Source organism: Equus asinus, chromosome 16 (genome assembly GCF_041296235.1).
Source record: "Equus asinus isolate D_3611 breed Donkey chromosome 16, EquAss-T2T_v2, whole genome shotgun sequence".
Classification (NCBI taxonomy): Eukaryota; Metazoa; Chordata; class Mammalia; order Perissodactyla; family Equidae; genus Equus; species Equus asinus.
The window spans coordinates 42,673,008-42,700,736 of NC_091805.1; the positions used below are offsets into that span (position 1 = coordinate 42,673,008).

Consider the following 27,729-nt stretch of genomic DNA (forward strand, 5'->3'; position numbering starts at 1 on the left):
GTTTTGGTTCCTGGGTACTTTGCATTCTTCGTTTCATTTCAATCTAGATATTAAAATTTTATGCCAATTTGAGTTAGAACACATTTATTCTAAGATAACTGCTTTCAATTAAATTAACTTCATAATCTCATGGTACTGCCAGGAAGTCAGGGTGATCTAGAGGGGAAAGCATAGGGTTTTGTGTGTCTGTGTTTGAATTGTGACTCCACTACTTGCTGGGTGTTTAATTTCTTTGCCCTTAAGTTTATTCATTTGTAAAATGGGCATCATAGTATCTGCTTCTAGAGGCTGTGAAGATTACATAAGATAATATGCAAAATGTGCCGACCTCAGTGACTGCTATATACATGTTACATGTTGAAGTAGTTTTAATCCACCACCCTACCACTCCAAACACACATGCTTGTATATCCTAAGTCTAATATTTGTGTCCTCTCTGTCCTGTAGGGATCTCTTGATGGGAAGGAGAAAGAAAGTCAGTGTACTAGTTTGCTTTTCTTGAAATCCTATATAAATCTGGGATAGTAGTTCTAGATTACAGATTCTTAGAAATGTGTTGACATCTTCTAATATTGTCCCCCAAAAGTTGTAAATGAATAGAAACATTTTAAGTTAATATTAATACAATGACTACATTAGTTATAGAAGTCTTTAGCTAGGGATTCAGACTTTCTTAATCCACACCACCCAGGTTTAGAGGGGCTATTACCACTAAGTAGGATGAAGAACTACTCTCTTGTATAAGATTCATAAAGCCTGTCTAAATCAGAATTCAACTTGGAGTTCTTTAGTTGGTCCTACTTGAAATGTACAGTTTGCTTTCATAGGAGGAAAAATTCTAGTTGCTGTAGGTAGTTAAAGTGTCTTTTGAAAACAGTTATTGCTCAGAAGGGAAGGGGGGATGGATAAGAGTAGTTCCTAGTAAATCATTGATTTCCTTTATCTTCTTTTTTGATGTAGAACGCATAAGAAAGGAAATTAGCAGCTACTATGTATGAGGGGTATTTTGCTTAGTACAAGTATATTTTCATTTAATCCTCACGATATACCTGTGAGGTAGGTTGGTGGTATTATCCTCATTTTACAGAGGAGGAAATTGGGACTTAGAGAGGTTGAGTAACTTTCATGAGGTCACGTGGGAACAAGTGGCAGAGCTGGGATTTATTATTAACTATTTTTGCTGTTTGTGTGTGTAAGGGGGGTGGTGTTTCTGTTTTTTTTCATATTATCTTACATATAAAATGTAAAAAGAATGTCGGACACGTACATCTAAATGTAAAACCTATACATTTTAAATAGAACCATTACTTTTTTAAAGATAACTGAGATTTGAACACAGATTAATTTGGTTCCAAAGTTTATGATGGGCCTCGGGGAATACAAAGATGAATAAAACATTACCCATCTTGTTGATCTTGCAGACTGATGGGAAAGATTGACATGTAAGCTCATATAGTACTCTGTTAAAAGTTAGATGGGATTCCACATGAGAGAATGACAATGCTGGGGATGATTTTCCAGAAGAGGTGACCTTTGAGTCAGTCAGGTTGTGAAGGATCAGTGAGACTGTGCCAGGTGGGAAAAGGCGAGCCTTTGGGATTGTAGCTGGTGGCAGAGCTCGCACAAAGGCATACCTAGGGAATGGAGGGTATGGCGTTTTGGAGCTAAAACCAAGTTTTCGGTTTAGGATTTTTCTCTATAGGGAATCAATAGATATTTTAAAGCAGAGAGGAATGGAAGGATGGAATGATAATAATAGTTTTAAGGAGCATTCTGAAGGAGATCATCAGGGAGGTTGGTGTTGCAGAGAACTCTAGCTGGTTTTTTTTCCTCTTAAAATCACCCAGGTGATGAAGCACTCTATTCACATGTAATTGCTTAATCTAAGTGACATTATTAATTAGTTAACATGATTATTCCATATTTAAGAAACTTCTTTTAATTTAAGTTTATCTCCCATTAAAAGCACCTATTTACCATTCATATAAAATTTGTAGTTCTAAAGACACATCTAGATATTTAGCTTGATATTTTAGATAATTAGGTGTACTGAAAAAATAATACTGTTTGGATGGGCAGGAATACTGTTCAAATGATCTTGAAATAAAGGTTTATGGTTTGTTTGGGTTTTTTTTTAGCAAGTCCTATTTATTTTTTGTTACATAGCAATACATGTTTATCATAGAAAGTTTAAGAAACAAAATAATGAAAAGAAAAAAAAGATTACTTCTAATCAATACACAAGGATAAACTTTTTGGGGGGGGTGTATACTGTTCCAGTCACTAAGCAAGGTGTTAATATGCATTCAGATTCCAGAGTTGTAGTCAACCAATGGCTGTGTTTAGTAACTCTTTAAACTAGGAAAAACTATTTTCCATCTTCACATATTTTAGTATTGAATTACTATGGTACAGTTGAGAGTTTGATTAATTTATTGTTAAAGCACATTCTGATTTTCATTTAATACCTAAGGTAGCTGCTTCTGCTAATGAAAAATGTTGGCCTATTTGATTAACTACTAACAGTTTAATTTAAGTTGCTATTACTCTTTTCTTACTGCCAGTTAGATTCCTCAGAATGCTAAAGCAAAAAGAACTTAAAAACTGTCTGCTTCACCTTCTCATTTTACAAATGAGGAAACTGTTTTCTTCCTAGCTTTTGTTTCCAATGACTGATTAGTTTAGATTTTCTTTTGTTACGCTCTCGCTTGATTGCAGTCCTCTTTCTTTCTGGTCAGACTCCGTTTTTCCTTCTCTCAGCCAATGGTACAAAGAAAAGGGAAACTGAAGAGAGGAGATAGCATATGCCAGAGAAGAAGAAGGAGCCAGTGTATGTCTGGGTATAATCATATAACCAGCCTGGAAGGAAGAAATGATTTCTGTTAGTGACACAAACCTTTCCATTAGTGATTCACAGCCATGACCTCCTCCTCGAAGGAAGGAGCCCCCTGTACTTACCGGTCTGTATTATGTATTCTGACCCATCAGAAAGTTGGTCAAGCTACTTATCTGTCTTATTTTCCATTGATGAAGTTAAATCAGTTCCACCTGAGTTAGGGACTGAAAAAAGCTGTGAGAGAAAAGTCACTGTGGTCCCAGAACTCATCTTCAATCTTATAAAGGAAGTTGGAGAAAATGAGGGACAAATACCATTTCATTTTACGATGAATCTTATTAGAAGGCCACTATTCTTACAAAGAAAATAATCATGAATTACTATTGTTCTCCAAAGAAAAAAGTGAGAGAGCTGATTATCTTTTTTCCTTTTCACTGAACGAACAATTGAGTACTTATTATGTTCCTAGCAATGTGCTAGGTGTTAAGACTATAATAATGAGCCAAAACAGATATGGTCCCTGCCCTCATAGACTGTACAGTTTAATGGTGACATAAATTACACATGTGATATGGACGATGAAGGGAAGATTCAGGAAGTTATGAGAACATATAAAAAGGAATTGACCACTTGGTCAAGTGGGTTGACTGATGACTAATTCCTCCTGAAATCAAAATGCTCTTTTAAAGCAAAAACGGGAGGGTCCTCAAAATCATTTGGCTAATGGCACATGTTAGAACTTCTTAAATGAAACACCTTTTTTTGAATTGTGAGAGTGTGGTATAGAAGAATATTTGTGCAAGGCACCAGCATTTAAATATGGTGGCAAAAGTCAACCCTGTGAAGAAGAGAAATAATGTCTCATTATGAAAAAAGTTTTGACCTCATAGACTCCCTAAAAAGATCTCGGGACCTCTGGGGATCCACTGACTGCACTTTGAGAACCTCTTTTCTAGAGTATCATATACATATTATGTTTGTAATGCAAAGTTACATTATGGCTTTTATAAGTTTTTATGTTTAAAATCCTAAGGGCTGGCCCTGTGGCCACCTGGTTAAGTTCCTGCACTTGGCTTTGGTGGCCCAGGGTTTTGCTGGTTCAGATCCTGGGTGCGGACATGGCATTGCTCCTCAAGCCATGCTGAGGTGGCATCCCACATAGCACAACCAGAAGGACCCACAACTAGAATATACAACTAGGTACTAGGAGGCTTTGGGGAGAAGACGAAGAAGAAAAGAAGAAGATTGGCAACAGATATTAGCTCAGGTACCAATCCTTAAAAAAAAAAATTAGAAAAAAAATCCTAAAAAACCTTAAAAAAATTAGAGCTATTATTCTGATCACTTATTCAAAATGGGGTGCCAAAAAACTGCCAGCACAGTTCTGGGTACTGGGGATATACCTACCCATGAACAAAATAGATGAAAATATCTGCCTTCATGGAGCTTACATTGTGTCTTTTGATTTTTATTTATATCTTGGAACATGATTTCTCACTGGATGTGTATACACTTTTATTTTTTGGTCTGACTGTGTCTTTGTCTCCTGTCTTCTGTTTTCTTATTTGGCTCTGATAAAGACTTTTAATTTTTTTATTTGTTTCATTAGCTTTATGTTTCCTGTTCTTAATGTAATAAATGAATGGAATTTTTTATAGCCTCTTAAATTCAGCTAACTTTAAGTTGCTTTTTACTTATTGACTCCTTGTTTGATCAGTGACCTCAAATGTTTCTTGTAGTTAAGCAAAGGGGTCAACTAGGACAAGTCTTTTTATTATGTTGATTGTTACTGACTTTTAGATAGCTAAGAAATAGGTGACCAGTCTTTCAACTCATCTAAAAATTTCTAGAAAGGAGGGAGTGTGGAAAGAAGCAGCACCCCCTGTTACTTTCATTCTTGCCTTAGTCCCACCAGTACAGCAAATTTACTAGTACATACGTAACCTGTGAATTTTAAGACAGGGGTCTTAGAAGTGACACTCTGGGAAAAGACTAGAAATTCTTGGACAAGGAGATAGTGCTACTGAAAGATCAGGAGGGTACAGTTGAAAAATGTGAAAATGGATTGTTGTTTTCTTTATAAATCTCAGAGGGACTAAAACAGTTTAAGAGAAAACTGCTTATAAGCCTTTCATTTCACACACATACATACATTTAAAGTCAAAATGTTGTTTCTGAAACATTAAAGATTAAAATATATTTTATTTTCTTACCAGGGCAGGCAATCATTTAGCATATTTTAGAACTGTTTCCATGTTATTTCCATGCAAAATTTAATGAAATAATTTGTTTTAAATCTGTTTCTCCCATTCATACTTGATAATTGAGATATTAGTATTTTTTCACTCCTCTCTCTAATTACGATCCAATTGCCATTCAGTAGGATAATAATGTACAGTTTAATGTTTGCTTTTAGGATGCTATTTATAGTAGCAAATATAAGGTAAAATGTAGGATGCAGACTATATCTTATTTATTGTCTTATGAAAGTATTAGTTGTCATAATAAAGCTTAGATTTAAGTGGCTACTAGGTAAAAGTTAAATTCAGAGCTTCATTGGTATTGAAACATCTACTCTATTGGGTTGAAATTATTAGCCTTTCCCCACCACTGAAAGTAAAAGAAGACTGTGTATTTGGTCTGATATTATTAGATCTCTGTACTTTTTTTGGTAACAGTATAAAAAAGCTATATACAAATGCATTTTCAACCCTAAACACTTTAATGCTTCTGTTTCTTTTTAAAAGAAATTATTGTTGGTAGTTCAGAAGCCACTGTATTCTAACCATTTTAAATAGATACACACTTATAAGTTGACATTCAAAAGACTGGGTTCCTTTGTGGTCATAGCCAAAGCATTGTGAATGACAGAGAAAGACGTGATTAGATACCAGCCACAATCCAGGAGAGTGTGCATGCATGTGAGTGTCCACTTCATGCTGAGCATTACTGTATGTAGGCAACACTGAGGAGTACCCTGGCAACTGGTGCAGACTTCCCAAGCTGGAGTCCCCTGTCAGCATTTCTTCAGTGTGTCCAGACTACCTGCATCAGATTCACCTGGGATGCATGTTAATCATGCAGATTCATTGGCTTCCCTCAAGCATACCTCATCCTAGGTAGCACTCAGTTGATTCTTACACACAGTAAAATTGTTGTCCACATTATTTCCTTATGTCTATGGGTGTGACCCTTGTTTTGGGCAGGAATGTCTAATGTTTCCCATGATAATTGAAAACAACTAAGAAAATAGGGTTCAGCTTCCTTAAATAGTTTTGCACACCAGTTTTCTTACAGTCAATAAAAAAGGGATTAGAATAATCTTTCAAGTTTGATATGTAATATAAGATTCTGAATTCTTTTTTTTTTTTGAAGATTGGCAACTGAGCTAACAACTGTTGCCAATCTTCTTTTTTTTTTCCCCTGCTTTTTCTCCCCAAATCCCCCAAGTACATAGTTGTATATTTTAGTTGTGGGTCCTAGTTGTAGCATGTGGGACGCTGCCTCAACGTGGCCTGATGAGCAGTGCCACGTCCGCGCCCAGGATCCGAACTGGTGAAACCCTGGGCCACCGAACGGAGTGTGTGAACTTAACCACTCGGCCACGGGGCCGGCCCCTGAATTCATGTATTTAAATGTCAACATTTTTAAACTATTCTACATCATTTTATGGGTTAAGCCATACACGTTTAAAAATGAGTTTAACATCCTGTCTAAAAAATATTCTTACCTCTGATATCTCAGAACTTGACTGTCGAGCTGAGTTATGAATCTTTTTTTATTGGGAATATTACTGTAAGTTTATTGTTGGTCATCTTGTTAAAACTTGAAATACCCTGAAGGCTCTTAATTCCAAAGTTCCTTGATGCTGGTTCAAGTTAGTGGTTGAGAATTCTGTAAGTGATTGGTCATTGTTGAACCAGAACTTCCAGCTGTTGGGCTGCAGCGTAGTGGCAGACTCCTGGGGTATACAGAGACAGTGATCTTCTCTCATCCCTGGGGTCACCAGAGCTGCCAGCTGGCTGTTAGCAGCTTTGTCATTTTACTTTGGATATGCTGTACAAATATTTTCTATATGTGCCATGATGGGAAAAATCTTGGGAAACGTGGCTTAGCAAATTTCAACCTCAAGTTCTTTTAAGACAGGAACTCTCTAAAGGCCCTATGATAGAAGTTTGCAGTAATATTTACTGGGAGTGCTTTAAGAATTGCCTCTGTGCTGTGAGTTTTCTTAGAAGGATTGTGGTCTATGTTAGGATTTTGAAGCTTGATTCCTTGGCCATGCAAAGGAACGTATTTTCAAAGGAAGAACTACTCTTCTCCTTTTTAAAAGCACAATAGAGAGCTATTTGGAATTTATTTTTGATGTCTTTGTAGGTATTCATCAATCTTAGGAATACTGAATCAAAGTAAAGTTCTGTGGGGCTTTGTTGTTTATGGGGAAAATAATCACTGGATAGGGGCTGGCCCCGTGGCCGAGTGGTTAAGTTCACGCGCTCCGCTGCAGGCGGCCCCGTGTTTCGTTGGTTCGAATCCTGGGCTCGGACATGGCACTGCTCATCAAAACCACACTGAGGCAGCGTCCCACATGCCACAACTAGAAGGACTCACAACGAAGAATATGCAACTGTGTACTGGGGGGCTTTGGGGAGAAAAAGGAAAAAAATAAAATCTTAAAAAAAAATAATCACTGGATAAATAAATGGTTTACATTATTTGCTTTTGCCTCTTCAGGGTATAATATATTCCTCAGGATTTAGAGGACAGAGAACTTTGCTCTGCCTTCTCACTTGTCCTCTACTTATCCCCAACCTCCAAAATGGATTTACATCAGACCAGAAGGTTGAGTAGTTTTGTTTTGCAAATAGAATTTCAGGCCCTGGAGAAACTCTCAATTGATAGGTCAAAACTGTAGATGGCATGGTTGGTAAAAGGTGGAGTGAGGACCAGGTGGAATATTTGTTTAATAATGTATCTGAAATGAAGATGGACTAGAGATAGGGAATGGCCTGTCATTTCGTGAGGAGATGAATAATTTATCTGTGTTAACGGGTAGAGACAAGTTAAGATGAATGAATTTCCGTTTTAGCCGTTGTCTTTTTTTATGAAACACAGATGAAGAAGCGCAAATTGACCAGTTTCACTCCATGGTATTTCTGATGTGGTGTGAGGTTGGCAAATAATAGCAAGAGAAAGATGTACTTCTCCAAGAGCTAGTTAATTTTAACTTATTCTGGAGTACAATTGACTTATAGTTATTCAGGATTAGAAATGGCTTTCCTTGAGTATGTTGAAAAAAATAACTTGTAAAACGACCTGCTTGATTGAGTGAAGCTTCAATAATATTTTAAGGTCATTTTTATTATACCATAGCTCAGAATATCTTTATTTAAAGGTAAGAAAATGGAGACATGGGTGACAGTGGCTTACCCAAATTTTCAATTAATGAAATGGAAGAAGAATGTAGATTCTAATAATTCTCAGTTTTAGAGGTTTTAGACTATATTCGTTAGTATTAATATTAACTAGTTAATATTAACTTAGTATTAAGTACTTAGTATGAAGTCCTGGCAGTGTACGTGGCAGAGTGGGTGCTATGACATGACTGAATAAACTCTGAAAGAACGTTAAGAAATAACTTTTGTTTTCTCTGTGTCCCATATAGTAGCTAGCAGAGTGCTGTTAATAAGTTGCTTGATAGTTATTGCATGGATATATTGACTTACAATCAAATAATTATTTATCATGTTTTAAGGGAGTTTTCGGGAGATATTTGTGATTGATTAAAATATATAAAATATATTAGCATAATATATGCATTTATCAGTTGAGATTATATGGAGGAGAGGGGAACTGCATTTAGTTTCATTTTATAGGCAACTAATATGGGCCCTTGGTGGTTTATTTTTAAATGAAATTGAGCCTTTAGCATTTTGAGCTAACATGTCAAATGCCTTGGAGACAGGAATGGGAATTTCATATAAGTAGCTTACATCTGACCTGTATGTTGGAGAATATGATTGTATACTTGCTTTTTTTGACCAAGGCACTATTTTTGTACTTCTGTTTGCTTTCTGCAGGTTTACTTTTGTTAACAGTGATCTACTAGAAATGTAATAAGGTTTTAAAATATCAATAGTTTTTATTTTTCATGACCTTCCAAAGCTTCCATATTGGTGGCAGCATGTAGTTCTGGGTGCCATCTACCAGCAAAAAACAGCCCTTGGGTTTGGATGAGTGATGACATTCGGCCCTCACTTAGGTCTTCTGACACCCGAGGTCAGGAAACCTAGAACAACCCTAAAACTGACCTAGTCTGAAGCAGGCCATATTACTAACTAAAAGTGAATTTGTCACTGAGTATTGGAAGGGAATAGAACGGGTTGTGGGGTGGAGTGGGCAGGGCAATGGCTTGTGGGGGAGGTGTGCATGTGGGAGGGTCATTTTTAACTTTTATCAATTTCAATCCCTGTCAGTTTCAGCAAAGATGTGATAAAAAAAACTTTGTTACTACTGTATATTTCTTACCATATTCACAGTTTAAAAAGGTGTATAATTTTCTTGCCATATTCTCTATTTACATCTTTTAAAAGAAAAGTCTATATTTTAAAAACTTATATGATTCCAATGGATTTCCTATGTTTTTTTTTTCTTTCCTTGAATTATTAAAATATGCTAGATAACACTAACTTGTTTTTCTTTTTCATTTCCATACAGGAAGGAGAAAAATATTGTTCATGTAATCAGTGTTACCATTTTTAATTAGTGTTTTGATTGAGGATTATTGTGAAAAGTTTTACTGTTTGCTAGATTCCTAATTTAAAATGCCTGTAATCTTTTATAGGAATTTCAGCTTTTGCAATTTGGTAATAACAGATCTAGGTAAGTAAAAAATGAGAATCTCATACAGTTTTGAAGATCTAAGATTGGCTGAGAATTTAATATTTTAGAACCAGTAAGCCTTTCAATTTAGTTAAAGTTAAAGACAATAATGTAACTGCCATACTTGTTGAGACCTGAGTGAACCTGTAAATCAAAACTTCTGATTTTTTTTGGTAGTTGCTGCTGGAGTCAGAAGTTAGGAATAAATCTAATGGCTTTTGTAAAATCCTATCTGTCATTTCACAGAGGAATGACCTTCAGGAGCAAGGGCTATCCTGAAGTTTCTCTCCAACAAGGTGTTTAGCACAATGTTGCAGTCTGTGGGAGATAGAAAACGAAATTTAACTGAATTATGTATTAATTATTATAATCTTAAGATACTGTGAGCAACTCCCAGATTGATAATCTATATATAAGCTTTCAGCAACAGCCTTATCACTTCCTTTAACTTTTTTGTGGAATTTATGATTGCCTAAATAATATTCTCAGAATTAGTGGGTAAAAATTCTATCGTGAGCTCTCTTTATCCTTACATACAGTGCTAGGGTATTGTAGACGTTGGGTAATAAAAGGCTTGTCATTTCTTTTTTTGACCCATTGAGAGGAAGAAATGTATTTTACATCACATAAATTTTATATTAACATAGGTGTGTGTATGAAATAAAAGTTTCACAATAAAGTGATGCACACTGTTTTCTAATCTGCTCTGTTGTAGTCTGTCCTTTTTCATAAATAAAAAAGACCATGAACCAACAAATTGATGTCAAGACAAATACACACATCTATAGCTTTTTCCTTTCGAGTAATAGTCCTCACAGACCCCACCTTGTCTTCTCATATATTGAACTCAAACATTTCAAGATGTATACAAAAACATAGAGAACGTAAAATCTCTAAACATGCTGCAGTTTTGTTACTTGCCTTTATCATTTGAATAAGATAGTCTATGCCCTGGTATTTGTTACCTCCCTATACTTTTGGCCTAATAGGTTTGAAAAGTTCCAAGGTATCACTGGGACAGCCAGTGAAGAAGGATCAAGATTGAAAAAATGCATCAGCAAACTGTATTTCAGCTCTGTTTTCTGTATCTCACTGACCTGGGCACTGGCCACAGAGGAGCTCTGACAGGTACATCTGGTGTTTGATCTCCTTTTACCAGTCCCTATATAACAATTCTGGGCTTGACTTTAAAATTCTAGCCTGCTTTCCAAGTATGAAGTACAGGCTTAGTTAGACCACATGGGAAGAACTGTGTTCACAAATGTAGATAAGGAGTTAGTTGTATGTTTGTATACATTTTTCCTTTAGAATAGGTGCACGTAAAATGAACCTCAGATGGTGGTGCAGTTTTTCCCTTCCAGTAATAATTTTTCTTTTTAAGTTTCTCTACTTTTCTTTTGATATTTGCCTTTTCTAAGTCTTAAGTTTATAAAGGTGTAAACCTAATGTCATTATAAAATTTCATTTTTAAAAAATGATAGTGGGGCAAATCAGATCCTTTTTCTGCCTCACTTCAGGACTGAAGGAAACAAAAGTAAGTTTTAGGCTGCGTTCCTTTTTGTGGATGATTGGAAATGGTGTTGAAATTTGTACATTAAAATATATTGAGAACCTATAGTGTATAAAATACTAAAGTTTAAGTCTGTTTCCTAGAAATATTTCTGTGAGTCATCAATCTTTTGATAGCCTTAGATTAAATGCTCAGCAAGCACAAAATGTCCAGTTAGGTAAAAAGTGAATGTAAAATAGCACTTCAGTCTTAAAGCTAACTTACATCATCAGAACTCCCCAAATTTACTGTACTTGTATTTAATGTTCACCAGTGGCCCCACATATTCAACCCACAGAGATTCTGGCCTTTAAGCCAAGTATCCTCCCACCTTTGATAGAGACAGAATATGAAGGGCCTCCATCCCTCTTTGAAAATAAGAGATGTTCGGAAACTCTGGGCAGCTTTATGGTACATCTGAAGAGCTTGTAGCTCTCAAACTCTATAATGACTCCTGTTTAGATAAAAGATACTAGTGGTTTTTTGTTTTTGTTTTTAAAGCATCTCTGAGAATCTGGTAAACTCTGAATTGTCTCCCCAGACAAGTAGACATACAATCCCTACTCTGAAACTCCCAAGACAATATAAGAATCTGCTTAGTACACATCTGTTGAATTAACCCTTACATTCTCCTGGATTGGTGATGGAGTATGAGACTTCGTACAGGAACAGTAAAGATATCGTCAGTTTCTTTTAACCTGATATTGTTATTACATGCTACCTTTAATCATGGATCAGCGTTTTCTTTCATTGCTATTGCAGTTTGCTCAGAATGTGGCTAAGCTGTTACCTGCTATAGGTGGTCCAGCAAGGATAGCCATCCCAGCAAAGAAACTGGCAAGTCCCAAAAACCTGTGTACAGTGGAATTCCCAGACAGATCAACCTGTAGGAATTAGAATCCAATGTGAGCCATATTAAGGGTGAAATTCTGTAGAGTCCTCTGCCTACAAAGGGACAAATACTATTCATATCATCTCAAACTGTGAACAGCTGACTTCTGAGGTGATTTGGATGGCCTTTTGCGCTCAAATGAAAGAGCTGAGGCAAATAGGAAACGGTAGTTTCACTGGGTGGGGAATATTTTCATTTTATTAGTAAGGAACATTGGTTTTTGTTTTGTTTTGATCTTTTAGATGATTCAGGGGTACTATTTTTTCCCTGAACCTCACTGCTCTTCTCTATTAGGCAATGGTATTTACAGTCTGACCTGACAGTGGTATTCTTGAATCCACCTATGGCTGAGGACGCAGCCTAACCTAGGAAACTGAGAAGCAGAGTGGAATCCTGCTGATCCCTTTCTTGCTTTCATTTCTTTCCTGTCCCATGTAGACAGTCCTCTCATCATCCCTCCCCCCAAGGTAAGACATCACAAAGAGCTGATTTCAACTTTAGAAAATTTGGTTTTTCCCTAAGCCTCATGTAATAACCTGTAGCACTTATGCTAATATTGATATCAGACCAGAAGTTTCCCAGGGATTCTCTTCTAGTACATTGGGGACCTAGTTCTAAGGAGAACCCATGGGGTTACAAGAAGAATCCAGAAGTATCTAAAGTATTTCAGTTCCATTTGAGTCCAGGACTTTAAGCCAATTTGGGGTAAAAATGGAGAGTTAAAAAAACAATGTCCTTATTAAAGTACGCGGAACTTCTTAAGAGAGAAGCCACACTGGTCAGGAAGCCCCTTTTTCTCTCAGGGAACTCTTCAAGATTGTGTTGTAGAAGGAGCCAAAGAAATTTCTGGAGCTGAAGGAAAGAAGTGAACACAGCCTAACCTAGGAAACTGATAAGCAGAGTGGAATCCTGCTGATCCCTTTCTTGCTTTCATTTCTTTCCTGTCCCATGTGGATAGTCCTCTCATCATCCCTCCCCCCAAGGTAAGATGAATAACTGGACAGGATATAGCTACAGGGTTTCTGAGGCCTTGGGTATGATTTTTTTAAATTATAAAATTAATACAAAATATGTCTTCTTTTGGGGGAGATGATTATTAATACTTGCTTTTACTCAGTTGTTTCACAATGTTAATGAGTGTGTCTACTCACCAGTACAGGAAGTATCAATGCCAGGTAACCACCAGAGAAAATGGCAAAGAAGATGGTATAGGTCATAAGTAGTGGAAATGTGGTGGCTAAAGGAGCAAGCAGGTTAGTGATGCCGCAGAGGATGAGGTAAGACTTGTGGTAATGATACTTCTTCATCCAGTTTTGATCAGCAACCCATCCAGAGATAATCTGACTGACTGTCTCACTGATACCTGGAACAGATTGAAAAGGTCTTATGAAATCCTAATTCCATTTTCCTAGCCCTTTTGAAAAATGTAAATGCATAAGGCATCTTTTCCTAAGTAATATGACTTCATCCAGAGGCTAGGACATAGGAGAAAAAAGTGATTTCATTTGTCTGTCAATAGATTCTATCATTTACTTATATATTCCAAACACACCTAATAAAATACCAAAAATATGTAAGTATATGATATATACTTAAGTATATGAATATATACTTATATATTTCAAACACACCTAATAAAATACCAAAAAAAGCTCCTCCATAGTTGGGTAAGAAGACCCATTAGGTGTTTTTCTGACTGTGTTTGGAAAGCTCATGGCACCAAACTGGGAATGCCTGGTTACAGAGGACCCGGGGCTCAGGAGGCTTCCTCGAAGAGGTCCTGCAGGTGAGAAAGTAAGATTTCTAAAAGACTGTAGACCTCAGGTCAGTGTCCTGGGGAGGTCATACAGTGGAAGATTGGAGTGTAAATAATAAAGTTTTATGTTGAAAAAAAATAGCTATTGGGACTCTTTCTTGTAATTGCATATGAGATTTTGGTAATTAAGTCCTTGAAAGGTTATTATGCTTAACTTGAAAATGTGTAGGAAGTCTGGTAATGAGCAGTCATATTTTGAACATTGGAGCTATGGTGTAACCTAAATAAGATTTAAGAACCACATTTTTCACTCAGTTTTATGACAACAGAACATTTGTATCCTTTATCCTATTATAAGCTAATGTAGCAGTTAAATACTGAAAGAAAGATTTTTACCAAGAGAAGCATGAGCTGCAGTTGCTTTGTACTTCAAATCCTTCCTATAGTTCAAACATAAATTGCTCCACAAACAAAAAGGGGAATGAAAAAGGCATACCACCATTTCTATATCTATTTTTACAGTTACTTCCCAGGCTACATCTTGAGGCTTTATGCTACGTTCTTTGGTCCACTCGTATAGCCCTAATCTCATCTAAATTGCTATTACCGGACATTTTAGTGAAAACAGTTAGTTTAGCTCTGTAGCTTTTTCTTGTATACACAAGCTTTATTTGACTGAAGCAGAATATCTTTGCAATTGGAAATAGGGTACAGTCAGTTTTGTAAGCACTTGGTAAATAGTCTTTTCAAGAAATTAGCAAGAGAAAAGATTTCTAGATAATTAGAGCAAACCAATTCCATTTCATCCCTTTTCAGTTTTTTAAGGCTCCCTATTTGGTCAGCTGAGAGAACCCATAGCTTCTGGATGAAGCATTCTGTTTCCATACATTTTTATAAATAACTAAAATGGTTCTTTTTATTTTTAACTTACATACTAATTTAAATATTTAATTTCTAGTTAAATATCAGCCAATCCATTAGTGCCTAGCCTTAACACGCATACTTACCTGTCTTACTATGCATTTAAGGGGGGAAATACTTAGCTACAAATATTAATAGAATATTATTGAATGCTTATGATAGTCCAGGCACTAATCTAAATTGTACATGCGTTACTTGTTTAATCCCGATAGCCTTATAAGGGTAGGTACTATTATCTCTATTACAGATGAGGAAACTGAGGCACAGAGAAGGCAAGTAACTTGCCCAAGGTCACACAGCTAGGAAATACAGAGCAAAAACTTGAACCTAGGAAGTCTAGCTGCAGAACCAATCCTTTCAGCCACTGCACTATGCTGTCTACCTAGGATTTTTTTGTCTCCTGGAGTGGCTATTGCCACTGAGCATCAGCTTTTTAAGATTTAGTATTTTCCAACAAATACTTAATGTCTGCTGTGTCAGACAGACACTGACTTTTGAAAATGAATAAGACTTGGTTTGGAAGTTCACTGTCTGGTAGGGAGATCCGGTGTGCAAGGTGCAGTGACAGATCTGTTGGGGGAAATGGCTGGTGCTCTCACCAGCCTTGAAAATCTTACTTTTCCTGGTCCTTCACAACTCCTTTTTTAAAGAATTGTCTTTCTTCAGCTTTTAAATAAAATTTGATACATTTTTGTAAAACTAAGTTCATTTTTCCTTTGAGTGTGAGGTTGAAGTAGGCTTTCTTACCAGCTACAGAAATGAGGTAGGAGGCATCCATGATGTCAATCCCCAGTGTTTTGGCTCTGGCTACCAGGTGAAAGGTAGGGATGAAATATGCCAACTGACTGAGGAGAAAAGTCCAAGTAAATATGGAAAAGAAAGGATTCTTAAAAAGAGAAATATCAAAGAATTTTTGTTTACAGCTCCATGACATAGCCTTTTTCTTGTGACTTTCTTCCTTAGTTATTAGGAACAGTCTGTTTCTCTCGGGCCCATTGTTGACCTCTTTGTTTTGACTTTGTGAAACCGTTAATGTTGTGCTGGGTTGTCCAGCCTTCTGCACAGTGCTGTCCCTCGTGGTAGACTCTTGTATCTCACGGCAGGATGCTGTTTCTGGCCCACACCCTGCCTCTGGACCACTTGCAGGCAAACTGTTCCCTTTATCTTTAATATCAGAATTGCTCTCACTTTTGATCTGGATGGGTGTTAAGAGCATACTAGAAGGCACCAAATTCAATGTGATAGCTCCAAATAATATAAGGGCACCTAAATAGGAGAGAAAAATTGAGAAGTTAAAAATTTACCACTCTCATTTCACAATACTCTGTTCTTAGGCTCAGAAGAGGCCCCACTACTAAATATTAAGTCATAGTGCAATAATTCCTGAAAACACTACTTACTGAAAGTATTTTAAATCTGCTAACTTAATTGTTAGCCATACACATCGCTGTATCCTTGTGAAATCAGGGTGTTCTTTGGAGGTAGAAGACCAGAAAGCTGCACCAATAGATGATATGGAAGGAGAGAGCGTGTTGTTTGTGGTAATGGAAGAAAGAATAAGGTTTGGGTGGCGGGGTCGGGGGGAGGCATGGAGTATATTTTAAATCTTAGAAAATTACAGTGTGTTTTTAAATAGGGATTTTAAATATCCTGAAGTGAGAGTGTAGATTTAGCTACAGAAAATACAGAATTAGATGATGGGATCATGTGGGAACTGACTTAGAAGAGGGGACAGCCTTTCATCTCTTTACATTTTTAATTTCCTTGAAAGAAGACATGCCAGTCTTGCCTTTGCAGGTGAGTAGTTGCTTGATTCAGCATGGCCTTACCAAAGCTGTGATGTGTGTATGTTGCTTCTAGAGAGAGAACTGGCTGGAGGTTCTTCTATCCTGTCTTAAGGATTTGTCAACTGGTCCTGTTCTCCATGAGACTACTGGTAGTTTTTTACTTAGGAAAGTAGAGATTCAACAAAATTGCTCTGTAGGTAGAAATAGGCTTATATATATTTGTATATATGTACATATACATATATTTTCCCAGTAATTTAAGATTATTTTAATCCAAATATTTTATCTCAGGTACAAAGAAAATTGTGGAGTGAATGGTTTTTATTCATTTGTGAAAATTTATAGTTGACAGTATATAAAAGGTTAAGTATTGAGGAGCATAATGCATAATCCTCTTTTTACCCATGCTTTTGTTTATTTTAGTGAGTTGGATTGAGGAGGCATTTTTATTTTATTTATTTTTGCTTGAGGAAGATTAGCTCTGAGCTGACATCTTGCCAGTCTTCCTCTCTTTTCTATGTGGGATGCCTCCACAGCATGGCTGATGAGTGGAGTAGGTCTGTGCTCTGGATCTGAACCTGCGGGGCCTCGGAGGTAGAAGAGCACTCTGAACCTTAACCACTTGGTGCCACAGCCTGGTCCGAGGAGGCTTTTTTTTTTTTTTAAATGCAGATTTTTTTCTTAAAGGGACAGTGTGAAAAGAGAATGCTTTGGTTGTGGAAGGGGAGGAGGGGAGAATCCTCATTCCCTCAAGAGTGACACCTTGCTTTCCCTGCAAGGTGTCACCCCAGCCGCAGCGTGCCCTCCATCCCCTCAGACAGGAACCCTGTGGTGAGCTCTGAGTTGTCTGTGTGGGCTGGCAAAACCTGCCAGTAGTTCACCATCTCTTCTGCTATGTATTCTCCAAGGAAGAAGAGCATGTTTCCTGTAGAAATCATGCTCATTTCCTCTAGCTCAAAAAGTCTTCACTTCTAGTCATCAGACAGAGAAAGATGAAAATTCAATCTTGCAGAGTTGACGGTTCATAAACTTAGAATGACTCACCTGTCCAGTCATACAGATCCATCAGGACTTTCGTAAAAGGTGCTAACAGAAACGTCAGTCCCATCCCAGAACGGGCAATAGCTGTAGAAAGAGCTAATCGTCTTTTGAAGTATTTGGTAGTTACCACTGCAGCTACTTGGTATAGGAAAGCGGAACCCAAACCTAAAAAGAAAAACAAATACCTAGGAATCACTCACCTGAAGTGGCTTGGTACCAGGTAGATATTCTCCTGGACCTGAGATGATATAACAGGCCTTTTGGAACCATGACCAGTAAAAAGGAAGGTTGCTAGTTCCATCTTTTATAGTCTTATTTTTACAATGGACTCACCAGGTAAAAGTCCCATAGTCACACAAAGAAAGGGAATGCTTGTAGCCTGGCTGCTGAGCAGATATCCACCAAAAACAAGGAAGGCCCCAAGATTGGAGGCAGTTTTCTCTCCAATTATGTCACACATAATGGCAACCAGGGGACCTTGGGAAAGGAAAGAAAAGCAAATACTAGGTAAATGTGCTCTGGCACCTCATCTTCTGAAGTGCAATTTATACGAGCAGCTGAAGGAAAACAAGATGACTCTACTTTGGAGTATTGTGTATCCTTCAAAAAGATCTCTGTTGGGTTTCTTAATATTCTCAGTCCCGCACTATCAGTTTTTGGAAAAAGAGTTGGTTTTTGCTTTTTTTTCTTTTTTAAGAAAAGAGTATTGTAAATAAGTAGGCTTGGAGGGGAAGCTTATTGAAAATGCATTCTAAAACCTCCACAAAATGAGATTGCATCTAGTGACCTATGACTAGAACAAGGTTTGACCATTAATCTACTCCTCCACCATGTGATAGCTCCAAAGGGAACTAAAGGAAGTTTTGAGTGTACTTTTAGATAATCAGATCAAAACGTCATGGTATGACTTTCCAGTTGAGAGGCACTGTGGAAAGAAACAAGGCATGAAAAATTGAATCATGGAATTAAATATTTGGATTCCTCAACTCTGAACCCTAATTTTTCCAGTTTTGCCAAGTGGAGGCTAAACACTACAAGTCCTTACTTTTCTCAGCTTTACATATTAATAAATGAACCTGAGTTATAGCAATGCTTCAGTCTTGAATGACTGAAAGATGAGTCTTCTTGGAATTGCCCTTTGTGGTCTTTGGACAGCGAACTTATTGCTGGGTTTATACCTCCAAAAAAACGAAGTGATGACATGATGGATCCAATCCAGCCAATTTGCTCTGAGGTGCCTTCAAATTCTTCTTGAAAAACCACAAAGAAAATTGCAAAAGTCTTGGTCATCCCCGTCACAAACACATTTACCTAAATCAAAGCAGACCAGAGAGTCCAAGTCAGGTGGCGAGTGAGCCATACAGAGGAGGGTACAGCTGCTCAAGGTTATGATTCCCCTGGCTCACCAGTATTTACCAGTTCATTTGGTGGCTCTTTGTTATATATTATGGGGCGATCATCCCCTTAGAGCATCTAAGCAGCTCATTTAATCCTCATTACAAGGTTATGGATCACTATTGTATTAGAGATCAGGAAATTGAGGTTTAGATTAAAAGTTGCTCAAGATGGGGGTGCTGCAGCTGAGATTTGAATCCAGACAGATTCCAGACCAACCAGTACTCTACTGTCCTGTTAGAATAGCTTCTGTTAAAGACAGCTAATTCCAGTTACCTTTGTGAGAGGCTCATTGGTCTAAAAGATGAAGAAGTCTTCATATCACTTCCTAGGTTAGCTTTGCTTTAACTGCTCTTGAGCTGAGTATCCTCCCTCACTTGGTATACAAATAGGGTGACCATGTAGTTTATCATCTAAACTGAAACATTTGAGAGTGAAAGGGAATGCTAGTAATTTATAGCAGGACAGCAAGGGTAAGCCAGGATGCGTGGTCACCTTGCAGTTGGGTCAGTGTGCCCCATCCGTTTCTTTTGTCCCCCCTAACTCCTTGTCCACACTATCCTCCTCCCTTCCACTAGGAGAACTACTTTTGAGGTCAGGTTTCCCTTCTATAGAGTGTTAACATTTGTTTCTTGGAATCCTGATTGGCTTGGGGGCAGTGAAGAGCCATTCCTCCTCCTCTCCCTTTTTGCTTACCAGCCAAACTATCGTGTGCAGGGGTCAGGAGCGGGAGCTCGAAGGGGAACCAGCCAGAGTCTGCAGTCCCTCTCAAAGCCCAAGAGCTGTGTGTGCTGTCTTCAGGGCCTTCCTAGCTTTTCCTTTCCTTTTTTCAGCGCCCTTGGTTTTTCACGGCCGCTTTCTCTGCTTTCAATCTGGCCACCATGCATTGCTTCTCATGAACCACAGAACCCTGGGTTCCCTTTCACTGACTCCACTTTCTCTCTCTACCTGGTAAATAGTTTCCCCCTCTGGTTCTGCACTCATTTCACTTTATACCTGCTCCATAGACAACATTCACTCTCTAGGTTTTAATTACCACTCTTGTACTCATGGTGTAGTAGTTTGCAGACTGTTCTGCAGTCACCCTGCCTTGGCCTGAATCCTGGCTTCGCTTCTTACTATGGGTGTGACCTTGGGCAAACTACTTTGCAGAAGTTAAGTTTCCTCTTTTGTAAAGTGGAGATGAAGTAAATGTTACCTATCTCATAGGACTGTGAAGATTGAGAAAACTGGTAAAGTACTTAATACTTAGCACTTAATACTCAAACTATTAACTATAATTTTGTTAACTTGTGTAACCATTCTGCTTTCCTAAGAAATTCAGACTCATTTATATAACTACCATATCTTTCTAACTCAGCTCAACTATCCAAAACTAAACTCATCTTTCCCTTATCCCACATCTACTCTTCATTTCTCTTTTGATTGGTACCATCCACCCACTCACCCAAGTCAGAGACCTGCCTCCTCTTAGGTGCCTCCTTTCTTCAGCCCCTACCTACTAAAGAATCAAGACCTTCCCCCCCATCCCCATAGACAGGCACTTATTTTGAGACTAGTATTTTTCGTCTGGAGTAAGGGATTAAGAATCAGTAGTGATGCTCTGAGGTTGCAAAAGTTGGAGGTGGTGAGGAGGAACACTATAATGAGGCATCAGTCTAAAAAAATCCTTCCGTTTTTTCTGTGGACATGAGTTCCTTGCTTGCTGACCTCTACGTTCTTAGCTACCTGAATTTGGCTAGCTACTGGTCCCCCCAATTCAGAAACTTTTTTCTTGGGTCTGTCCTTGATGTCTGGGCATAGCAGCAGTGAATGGATGTGACTTGTCTCTAGTCACTGGGTCTGTGTCTTCCGCTGTGTATATCAAGAAGGCCAGGGACACAGCCTTTGCATCTATGCTGCCTCCCTCCCTTAACTTCCAACTTTGTTTCTGCTTTGACTCATATTAAAATTCTTTTTCGCAAGGTCTGGATTTTCTTTTAGTTAACTCAGCAGAACAGATAAATCTATATTATACTACTACATCTCATGCTTTGGACCAAGGTTGGTGGGTTTCAGTCCTGTCCCAGAGTCCACATAGACGTTATAAATGGGCTCACCCCAAAATAAAAGCCCCTAGAAATTCTCCAGCCCCCTCATTTCCTTTTTATATTTAAGAGTATGCCTCTCCTCCCTCCTCCCTCATCCCACAAGAGCTCCCTCACCAGATCATTTTAATTAGAATATTGTCTAAGGAAAGGGGGCTGGATCAGCCTCAGTGGCTCCTTTTGAATACCGAACATCAGGCTTTGTCAGAAATTATTGTTTAATAATAAACAACTTTCTTCTACCCTAGGGCTCTGTCTAGTATCACCCTAGTTCTTCCTGACATTGACAGACAGACTTCTTTAAAGAATAGTCTATTAGGTTATCTCCACTCTCTCATCCCACCACTCCACCGTACCAGCTCTTATCAAGGTTATCAGAGACTTCCTTGTTGCTAAACTAATAGCCCATTGTCATTTCTCTCATATCTGACCTCAGCAGTACCTGCTCATCACTTTCTCCTGGGCATTTCTGCCTTAGCTTCTGTGACACTACATTTCTGGATTGTCACTTTTCTGACTGCTTCTCAGTTTCCTCTATGGGCCTGCTCTCCCCTAGTCCCCTAGACATAGATTTTCCCCAGGGTCTGTCCTAGGCGCTCTTCTTTCCCTGGTGATTTTACCCACCTTGCCCTAGAGTTCAGACCACTGTGTATGCTGATGACTCACACGTTTCAATATGCAGATCCTGTGCTCCAGATGCACACAGACTGTGCTGGATGCATGATTGGTTATGTCACAAGCCCCTCAGACTCAGTGTCCAAAATTAAACCATCCAAGTCATCTTAAGATTTTCTCCCCTTCTTCCTATGTCTTCCAGCTCAGTGACTGGCATTCATCATCCTCCAAGTGATCCAAACCAACAACCCAGGACTCCTTGACTCCCCCTCTCCCTGACATCCAGTCACTCTCCAAGTCTTACAGGTCTGTCTCCTCGCTATCACTCAGATCTGTATTTTCTCTCCATCTCCATCATTACTGCCTTAATTTAGGGCCTTACTGTTTTCTCACTGGGATAATTGCAACATCCCTCCAATGGATCACTCTGCTTCCAGGCCTATCCCCTACCAATCCATTATTCACCCTGCAACCAAAGCTGTTTTCCTGAAATAGAAATCTGATCCCTTCGCTCCCTGCTTGCTTTTTTTCATTAGCTCCTCATAGCCTCAATATAAAAACCAGTGTTCTTGACATGTCATACAAGATCCCTCCCTGCTCCTCTCTCCAATTTCATCATTTACTACCTTCCTTATTTATTTATACATAAGTATATCCGGTCAGTTCATCCATCCATCCTTCCATCCATCAACAGGAATTTATTGAGTGCCTACAGTGCGTCAGGCTGTGTGCTGGGGCCTGGGCTCAGCACTGAGCACACAGTGGTGAGAAACAGACATGGTCCCTGCCCTCAGGGAGCAGTCAGTCCAGTGAGACACTGAATACAGAAAACAGTCATACAAATATATAGTTATACAGTATGGTAAGTTCATTATAATGAGGCCTGTTTTTGAAAGTAAGGAGCTCCTGAAGAACATTTAGTTATTGGATTTTTCAGTCCCCTTTTCAGAAGTTCATTTATTGTAGAAAAGTGTACTTGTAACTATGCAGACACAAAAGCATACGTAGTCTTCTATGTATCCATATAACCACTGTGAGAGATTAGCCCCTGAATTAATAGTTAACACTTTGAGGACCATGATATTTTTTATGCTCTTACAAGCAGCATCACACCCAAAAAAGTGGGACATTGTTTATTAATCTGGTTATTAGGCAGTTTGTTTTACCAGCAAATAAATTGGTCAAGTAACTTCCTATCCTCAGAGGATAATATAGGAAAATTAGGGTGGTTATTAGGGAAAAGGTGGGAGAACTCAAGATCCTCACCAGCAATGCCAGTTCTGCAAAGCCTACAATTTGAGGTGGCAGCCCAGCCACAGGAAGTGTTCTCAGACTTAGAGCATTCTTAGTTTCCTTATTAGTAACATTTCTGGGATAAAATAAAAAAAGGTTCCACATTCTTTGGTAATGAAGCTAATGTTTAACAAACAGTCCTCTGGTTAGGAGTTCTGCCTTACATAAATCCTAGCTGAGGATCTCTGCCCCTACTTTCCCCTTCTCTGTCACTGGGGAGGAGGCATGATGTTTTCCCATCGTCTGTTTATAGAGTTCTTAGTTATCCACGTGGTGGACTACAGGATTACTAGTAGTCCCCAGGACCTGCACTCCCCTCCCCTTGAGCTTCCTACTGTAGGACTGGGCAGGGGAGGAGGATCAGGCAGAAAGGGTGTCTGTGAGTACACCTCAATGTTAACAGAACTTACATGGGAACTCTTAAGAGGAATTGTGGAGCTGGTGCCACTCTGTGCAGGGTTGTTGCAGCATAGCTGTGATGGGATTCACTAGTATCCTAGAATGGCCATGCTGGTGACTCAGATCACCACTATCTTACATACGAACCTCAAGAGCTTCTGGGAGGATGAGGGAAAGAAATTAAAAACCAGAGTGCCTAGTCCAGTTGCTTAGGGATGAAAGAGAAAAATCAGGCTCCAGTTTCAGAATCCACATCCTTCTCTCCTTTTCCAGACATATCAGAAATATGCATTGGGCCTAATTCTTGCATAAGTTATGGTTGGTAGGGATGGGTTGGGAAGTGGACAGCAGGCAGAATAAAGGAAATGGCCCCGTCTTCTATGAGAGAATGAGGTTGCTGGCAGCAGTGCTCTGTATATGCTGGGCTGAGCTGGGGAACCCACCCCTAAAGCACTTTTTAGCACTTCCCAGTGCCACTTCTGGGATGGTTAAAGGTATGATTGCCTCCAAATCCTAATTGTCATGCAGCCAGGGCAGAGCTGCCAATAGTGACTGGATCACTCGGCAGGCTTAAGGGATGGTAGGGAGGAGAAGGAGGAAAATGGATGGGAATGCTCCTGCTGTCACTCAAGGGGGACGTTTTCAATTTTCTCCTGGGTTCAGTGCAGGCTGCTGGCTTTAGCAGCTATGGGCAGTTCCTGGCCTTGCTCAGATGCTAAGGATTTCATAAGTGATCTTGTTAGGCTGCTCTGAGCCTTTCCCCAGAGAGCCCTTTTTCAGGCAGTAGGAAAGAGAAAAGTAAATTCTTACCAGGAAGAAATGAAATACAACCATCCATCCCCAACCTCCATCTGGGGTTTTAGTGTAAAGTCGGACCTTCTCTTGCCTCTTCAGCATGATACGTCGCCTGCTTTAAATGCGGAAGATCCCTATGACAAATCCAAGATAGAGTTGGTTCAGTTGACAAGAAACTGATCTAAACTTTTAAACTTTTTTCTCTGTAGTGTAAAGCCACTTGTACTGTATTTTTTGGGGTTGTTTTTAGCCCACTCTATTAAAAATAGATGATTTCTTCTTGTTTGTAAGTTGTTTATAGACTCTCTGATCTCAACCTCAAAAAGGCAAGCAGAGCTTTGTACCATCTTTGGGATTTTTTTGGAGGCCTGCTGCCTGGCCTCACCTGGCAAGTCACATGGCTTTGCCAGTTCTCTTGGAGCGTGCCCTTCGTTACAAGGGCTGCCTCACCATAATGTCCCCCTTAGCTCTGTGTACTCCATAATCATGGTCTAAGCAGAACCATGGGATAGATGAGGAAAAGCTAATGAAAGGCTGTGATTTGAGGAACATCAAAGCTACCGAAGAAATCTCTCTTCCACCAGTTTGAATGGCATCTAAAAGGTGACCACTCAGTTTATTTAAGGCAGGAATTACAAAGGACTTAGCTGCAAAGCCTGACCTCACTGATTGTGGGGTGGCTGCTCCGAGCGCCGTCCTCTGTGTCCTCCTCCCAGGCCTGTAAGCCAAATGGTAGGGGAAGCTGTGCCTCCCTCTGGTCCTCTGGGTGAGCTCTTGACTTCAGAAAAATAAAAAAGGGAGCAGGAGCCAGGGAGCCATGGGTTTAGGAATTCCCTTTACAAAGCACTTGCTAAAATGAAAATATTCTAAGGGACTAGACAGACATGAAAACAAAATGCAATGACTGTTCCAGGACCAGAAATAAAGTTGTAAAGGACATTTTGGGAGGTCAGTTGCAGAAATTTGAATATAGACTGTATAGTAGACAAGGTTAAATCTCTTGGATGTGATGGTAGTCTTGTGGTTCTGTAGGAGAACGTTCTTGTTCTTAGGACATATATACTAAAAAGTATCCAGGAGTTACAGTCTGCTGCCTTCTCACAAATGGCTCAGTAAAAAAAAAAAAATATATATATATATATATATATGAAGAGAAATAGCAAAAAGCAAATGTGAATGTTCTGAGAAAGGGGTACAGCATTCTTTATTTCCCACTGTCAGGTTGGGAGGCAGGCTGTATTTTACTGGAAAGGAGAAATTGCTGGCAGGGCCTGTGGAATGGCCGTCTGGTGAGCATGCCATGGGGGGAGAGATGCCGGTCATTCAAAACGTTATAGAAAATCAACCCCAACACACAATCCCGTTTTCATCTTACCTTTGATGTGGTGTTCAGCAAAGGAATCCTACACAGATGAGGGAATCTGGAAAGAAAAATAAATCGTACAATTTTCTAGAATGTTACTCTTTTTCCAAGGTGTTTCCTTCTGCTGTACTGTGAAAACAAGCAAGCATTGTAAGAGCTGGGAAGGTTAGAGCCAATTTAGGCATTCCTGCCAGTGGACTTTACTTCCTGAGGGGAGGAGGCAAGACTGTGATTTGACATCATCCTAGGCCCTCTCCACCCACACTAACTCAGAAGGTAGAATTTTTCACCACAGGCTCAAAAGCAAGTGGAGTAAACCAAGTAGAAAATCCTCTTGGTAACTATTGTTAAATTAATTAACAAGGAGGCCATTAGACTGAGGTGGCTCTAATGCCATGGTGGCCTATGTAAGCAAACCAAAATCTAAGCCTATAAAGTTCACAAGGTTATGAAATCCAAAACCCAAAGACAACCAATCACAAAAAAAACTTAGGCTCTAAGATACAGCCAATTAATAATTTCCTAGCTTTGCCTCTGCCTTTTCTCTATATGAGTCTCTCCCTGAGTGCCTGTTGATGGAGGGCACCTAACCACTTCCGGTTTGCCACTGCCCAATTTGAATCGATGTTTGCTCAGAGAAACTCTTAAAATTTTTAATATGCCTCAGTTTACGTGTTAATAGTTCTGGTGTCAGAAGAGGGAACAAAGGAGGGAGACCCCTGACGACTCCCAGGAAGAATGAGCAACCAGGTGTAGGTACCCGCTGAGTTCCTTGAGCTTGCTGCTTTCTCGCTGCCTCTGAAGGTCTTGGGTAATCCTTCTTGGATCCTAGCTCCATAGGTTTTGCATTATGAACTTTCAGACTTTATTCGAGCATTTCTTTTTCCAGACTGGATCCAGAAACCAGTTGGAATCAGACTGGGTCCAACTTAAACTGGACTGGGGCCAGTGTGAGGGCTCAGGTGAATAAAATTTTGTTTTAAGGCTGAACAAGTAAGTTAACCTTACCAAAGTTAATCTTAAATTACAGTGGCCACAGTGGAGAACTTTTAACCTAGGTAAGTTTATCCATTTATGAGGTGTCCTAGAGAAAAAGGAGTCTCAGCCAAGCGCTTACTGTAAAGGATAGAGGGAAAATTATTTTTCCTCCTCTCCAGTTTCTGGTGACCAGGATGAGACCTGCTGGGACACTCCACTCACTCCAGAACCTACAGATGGGATCCTGAGAAAACTGGCAGAAGCTCACAAAGGGTGAAAATTTTTACCAAAGTCAGCTCTCCTGGGTCTCTATCTATGGTGCCTGGTTGAGAGAGGAAGGTAAAATTTCACGTTGTCTCTTCCTTTCCAAATTTGGATTGGCAGGAGAAAACCATTTGTAAGAATTAGATCTTTGAATTGGGGCTCATGAATTTGCATTTGGGTATCCACTGGTTATCCATCCTTTCTCTCCCACTGACAGCTGTTTCTTTCTCATTTGTCTTGCTTTGTGTCCTGAGAACTTGGCTTGGCTTTCTGTCTGTTGGGGCACTCAGGTTGTCAGTTCTTTAGGTACAGGCAGATCAGCTGTCAGGTTGGGGGCTCCAAAAATGTGACTGGACAGAAATGTGGGTTGCACCTCATTTGTGGCTAGTGTCCTACCAACTGTTGCCAGCTATCAGGGGAATTGTCCAAGTCTTTCTTTCTTTTGTTATCTTTGGAAATGGCTGTGGCTCTTTTGCACCCTCTTGGGGATGCCTCTTGCATCCATGGTTAAGCCATAAAAGGCTACTGGTTTTGAGTCATTTGTTAGGGATATCTTTGGTTGAAAAGAAAAAGAAAAGAAAAGGTTGTTCAATACTGCCAGGAATATTTACTGTTTGTCCCACCTAAAACCTGTTAATAAGATATTTGAAAGGATTTATTTAGTGAGCTCTATGGTCAGAAGTTGGCCAAATTGGCAGCTGATATTCAGAGCCTCAGAGGAACTCTTTCTAAGGCCTTCTCTAAGCTGAAATGAAACTATGTACCCAGAGGGAAAGAGAAACATTCTGAAGCCACTGTGAAAGATTTACTAAATCACAAAGACACACAGTTCTAAATATAGAACATAGGAAATCTCCTTTATATAAAGAAGGGAAC

General features: G+C 39.1%; 1 protein-coding gene across 1 annotated transcript; it reads right to left on the reverse strand.

Annotated features, from left to right (window-relative positions):
• Nucleotides 1-2,415: 2,415 nt before the first annotated feature.
• SLC16A4 (solute carrier family 16 member 4) lies at nt 2,416-25,806 on the reverse strand. Its single transcript, XM_014835190.3, has 9 exons — nt 25,624-25,806; nt 24,264-24,382; nt 18,843-18,975; nt 17,998-18,141; nt 17,668-17,829; nt 15,584-16,102; nt 13,311-13,522; nt 12,058-12,151; nt 2,416-2,859 (listed from the first exon to the last, which is right to left on the reverse strand). The coding sequence occupies exons 2-9, from the start codon at nt 24,348-24,350 to the stop codon at nt 2,735-2,737; spliced, it is 1,476 nt and encodes a 491-aa protein (XP_014690676.1). The 5' UTR covers nt 24,351-24,382; nt 25,624-25,806; the 3' UTR covers nt 2,416-2,734.
• Nucleotides 25,807-27,729: the final 1,923 nt, after the last annotated feature.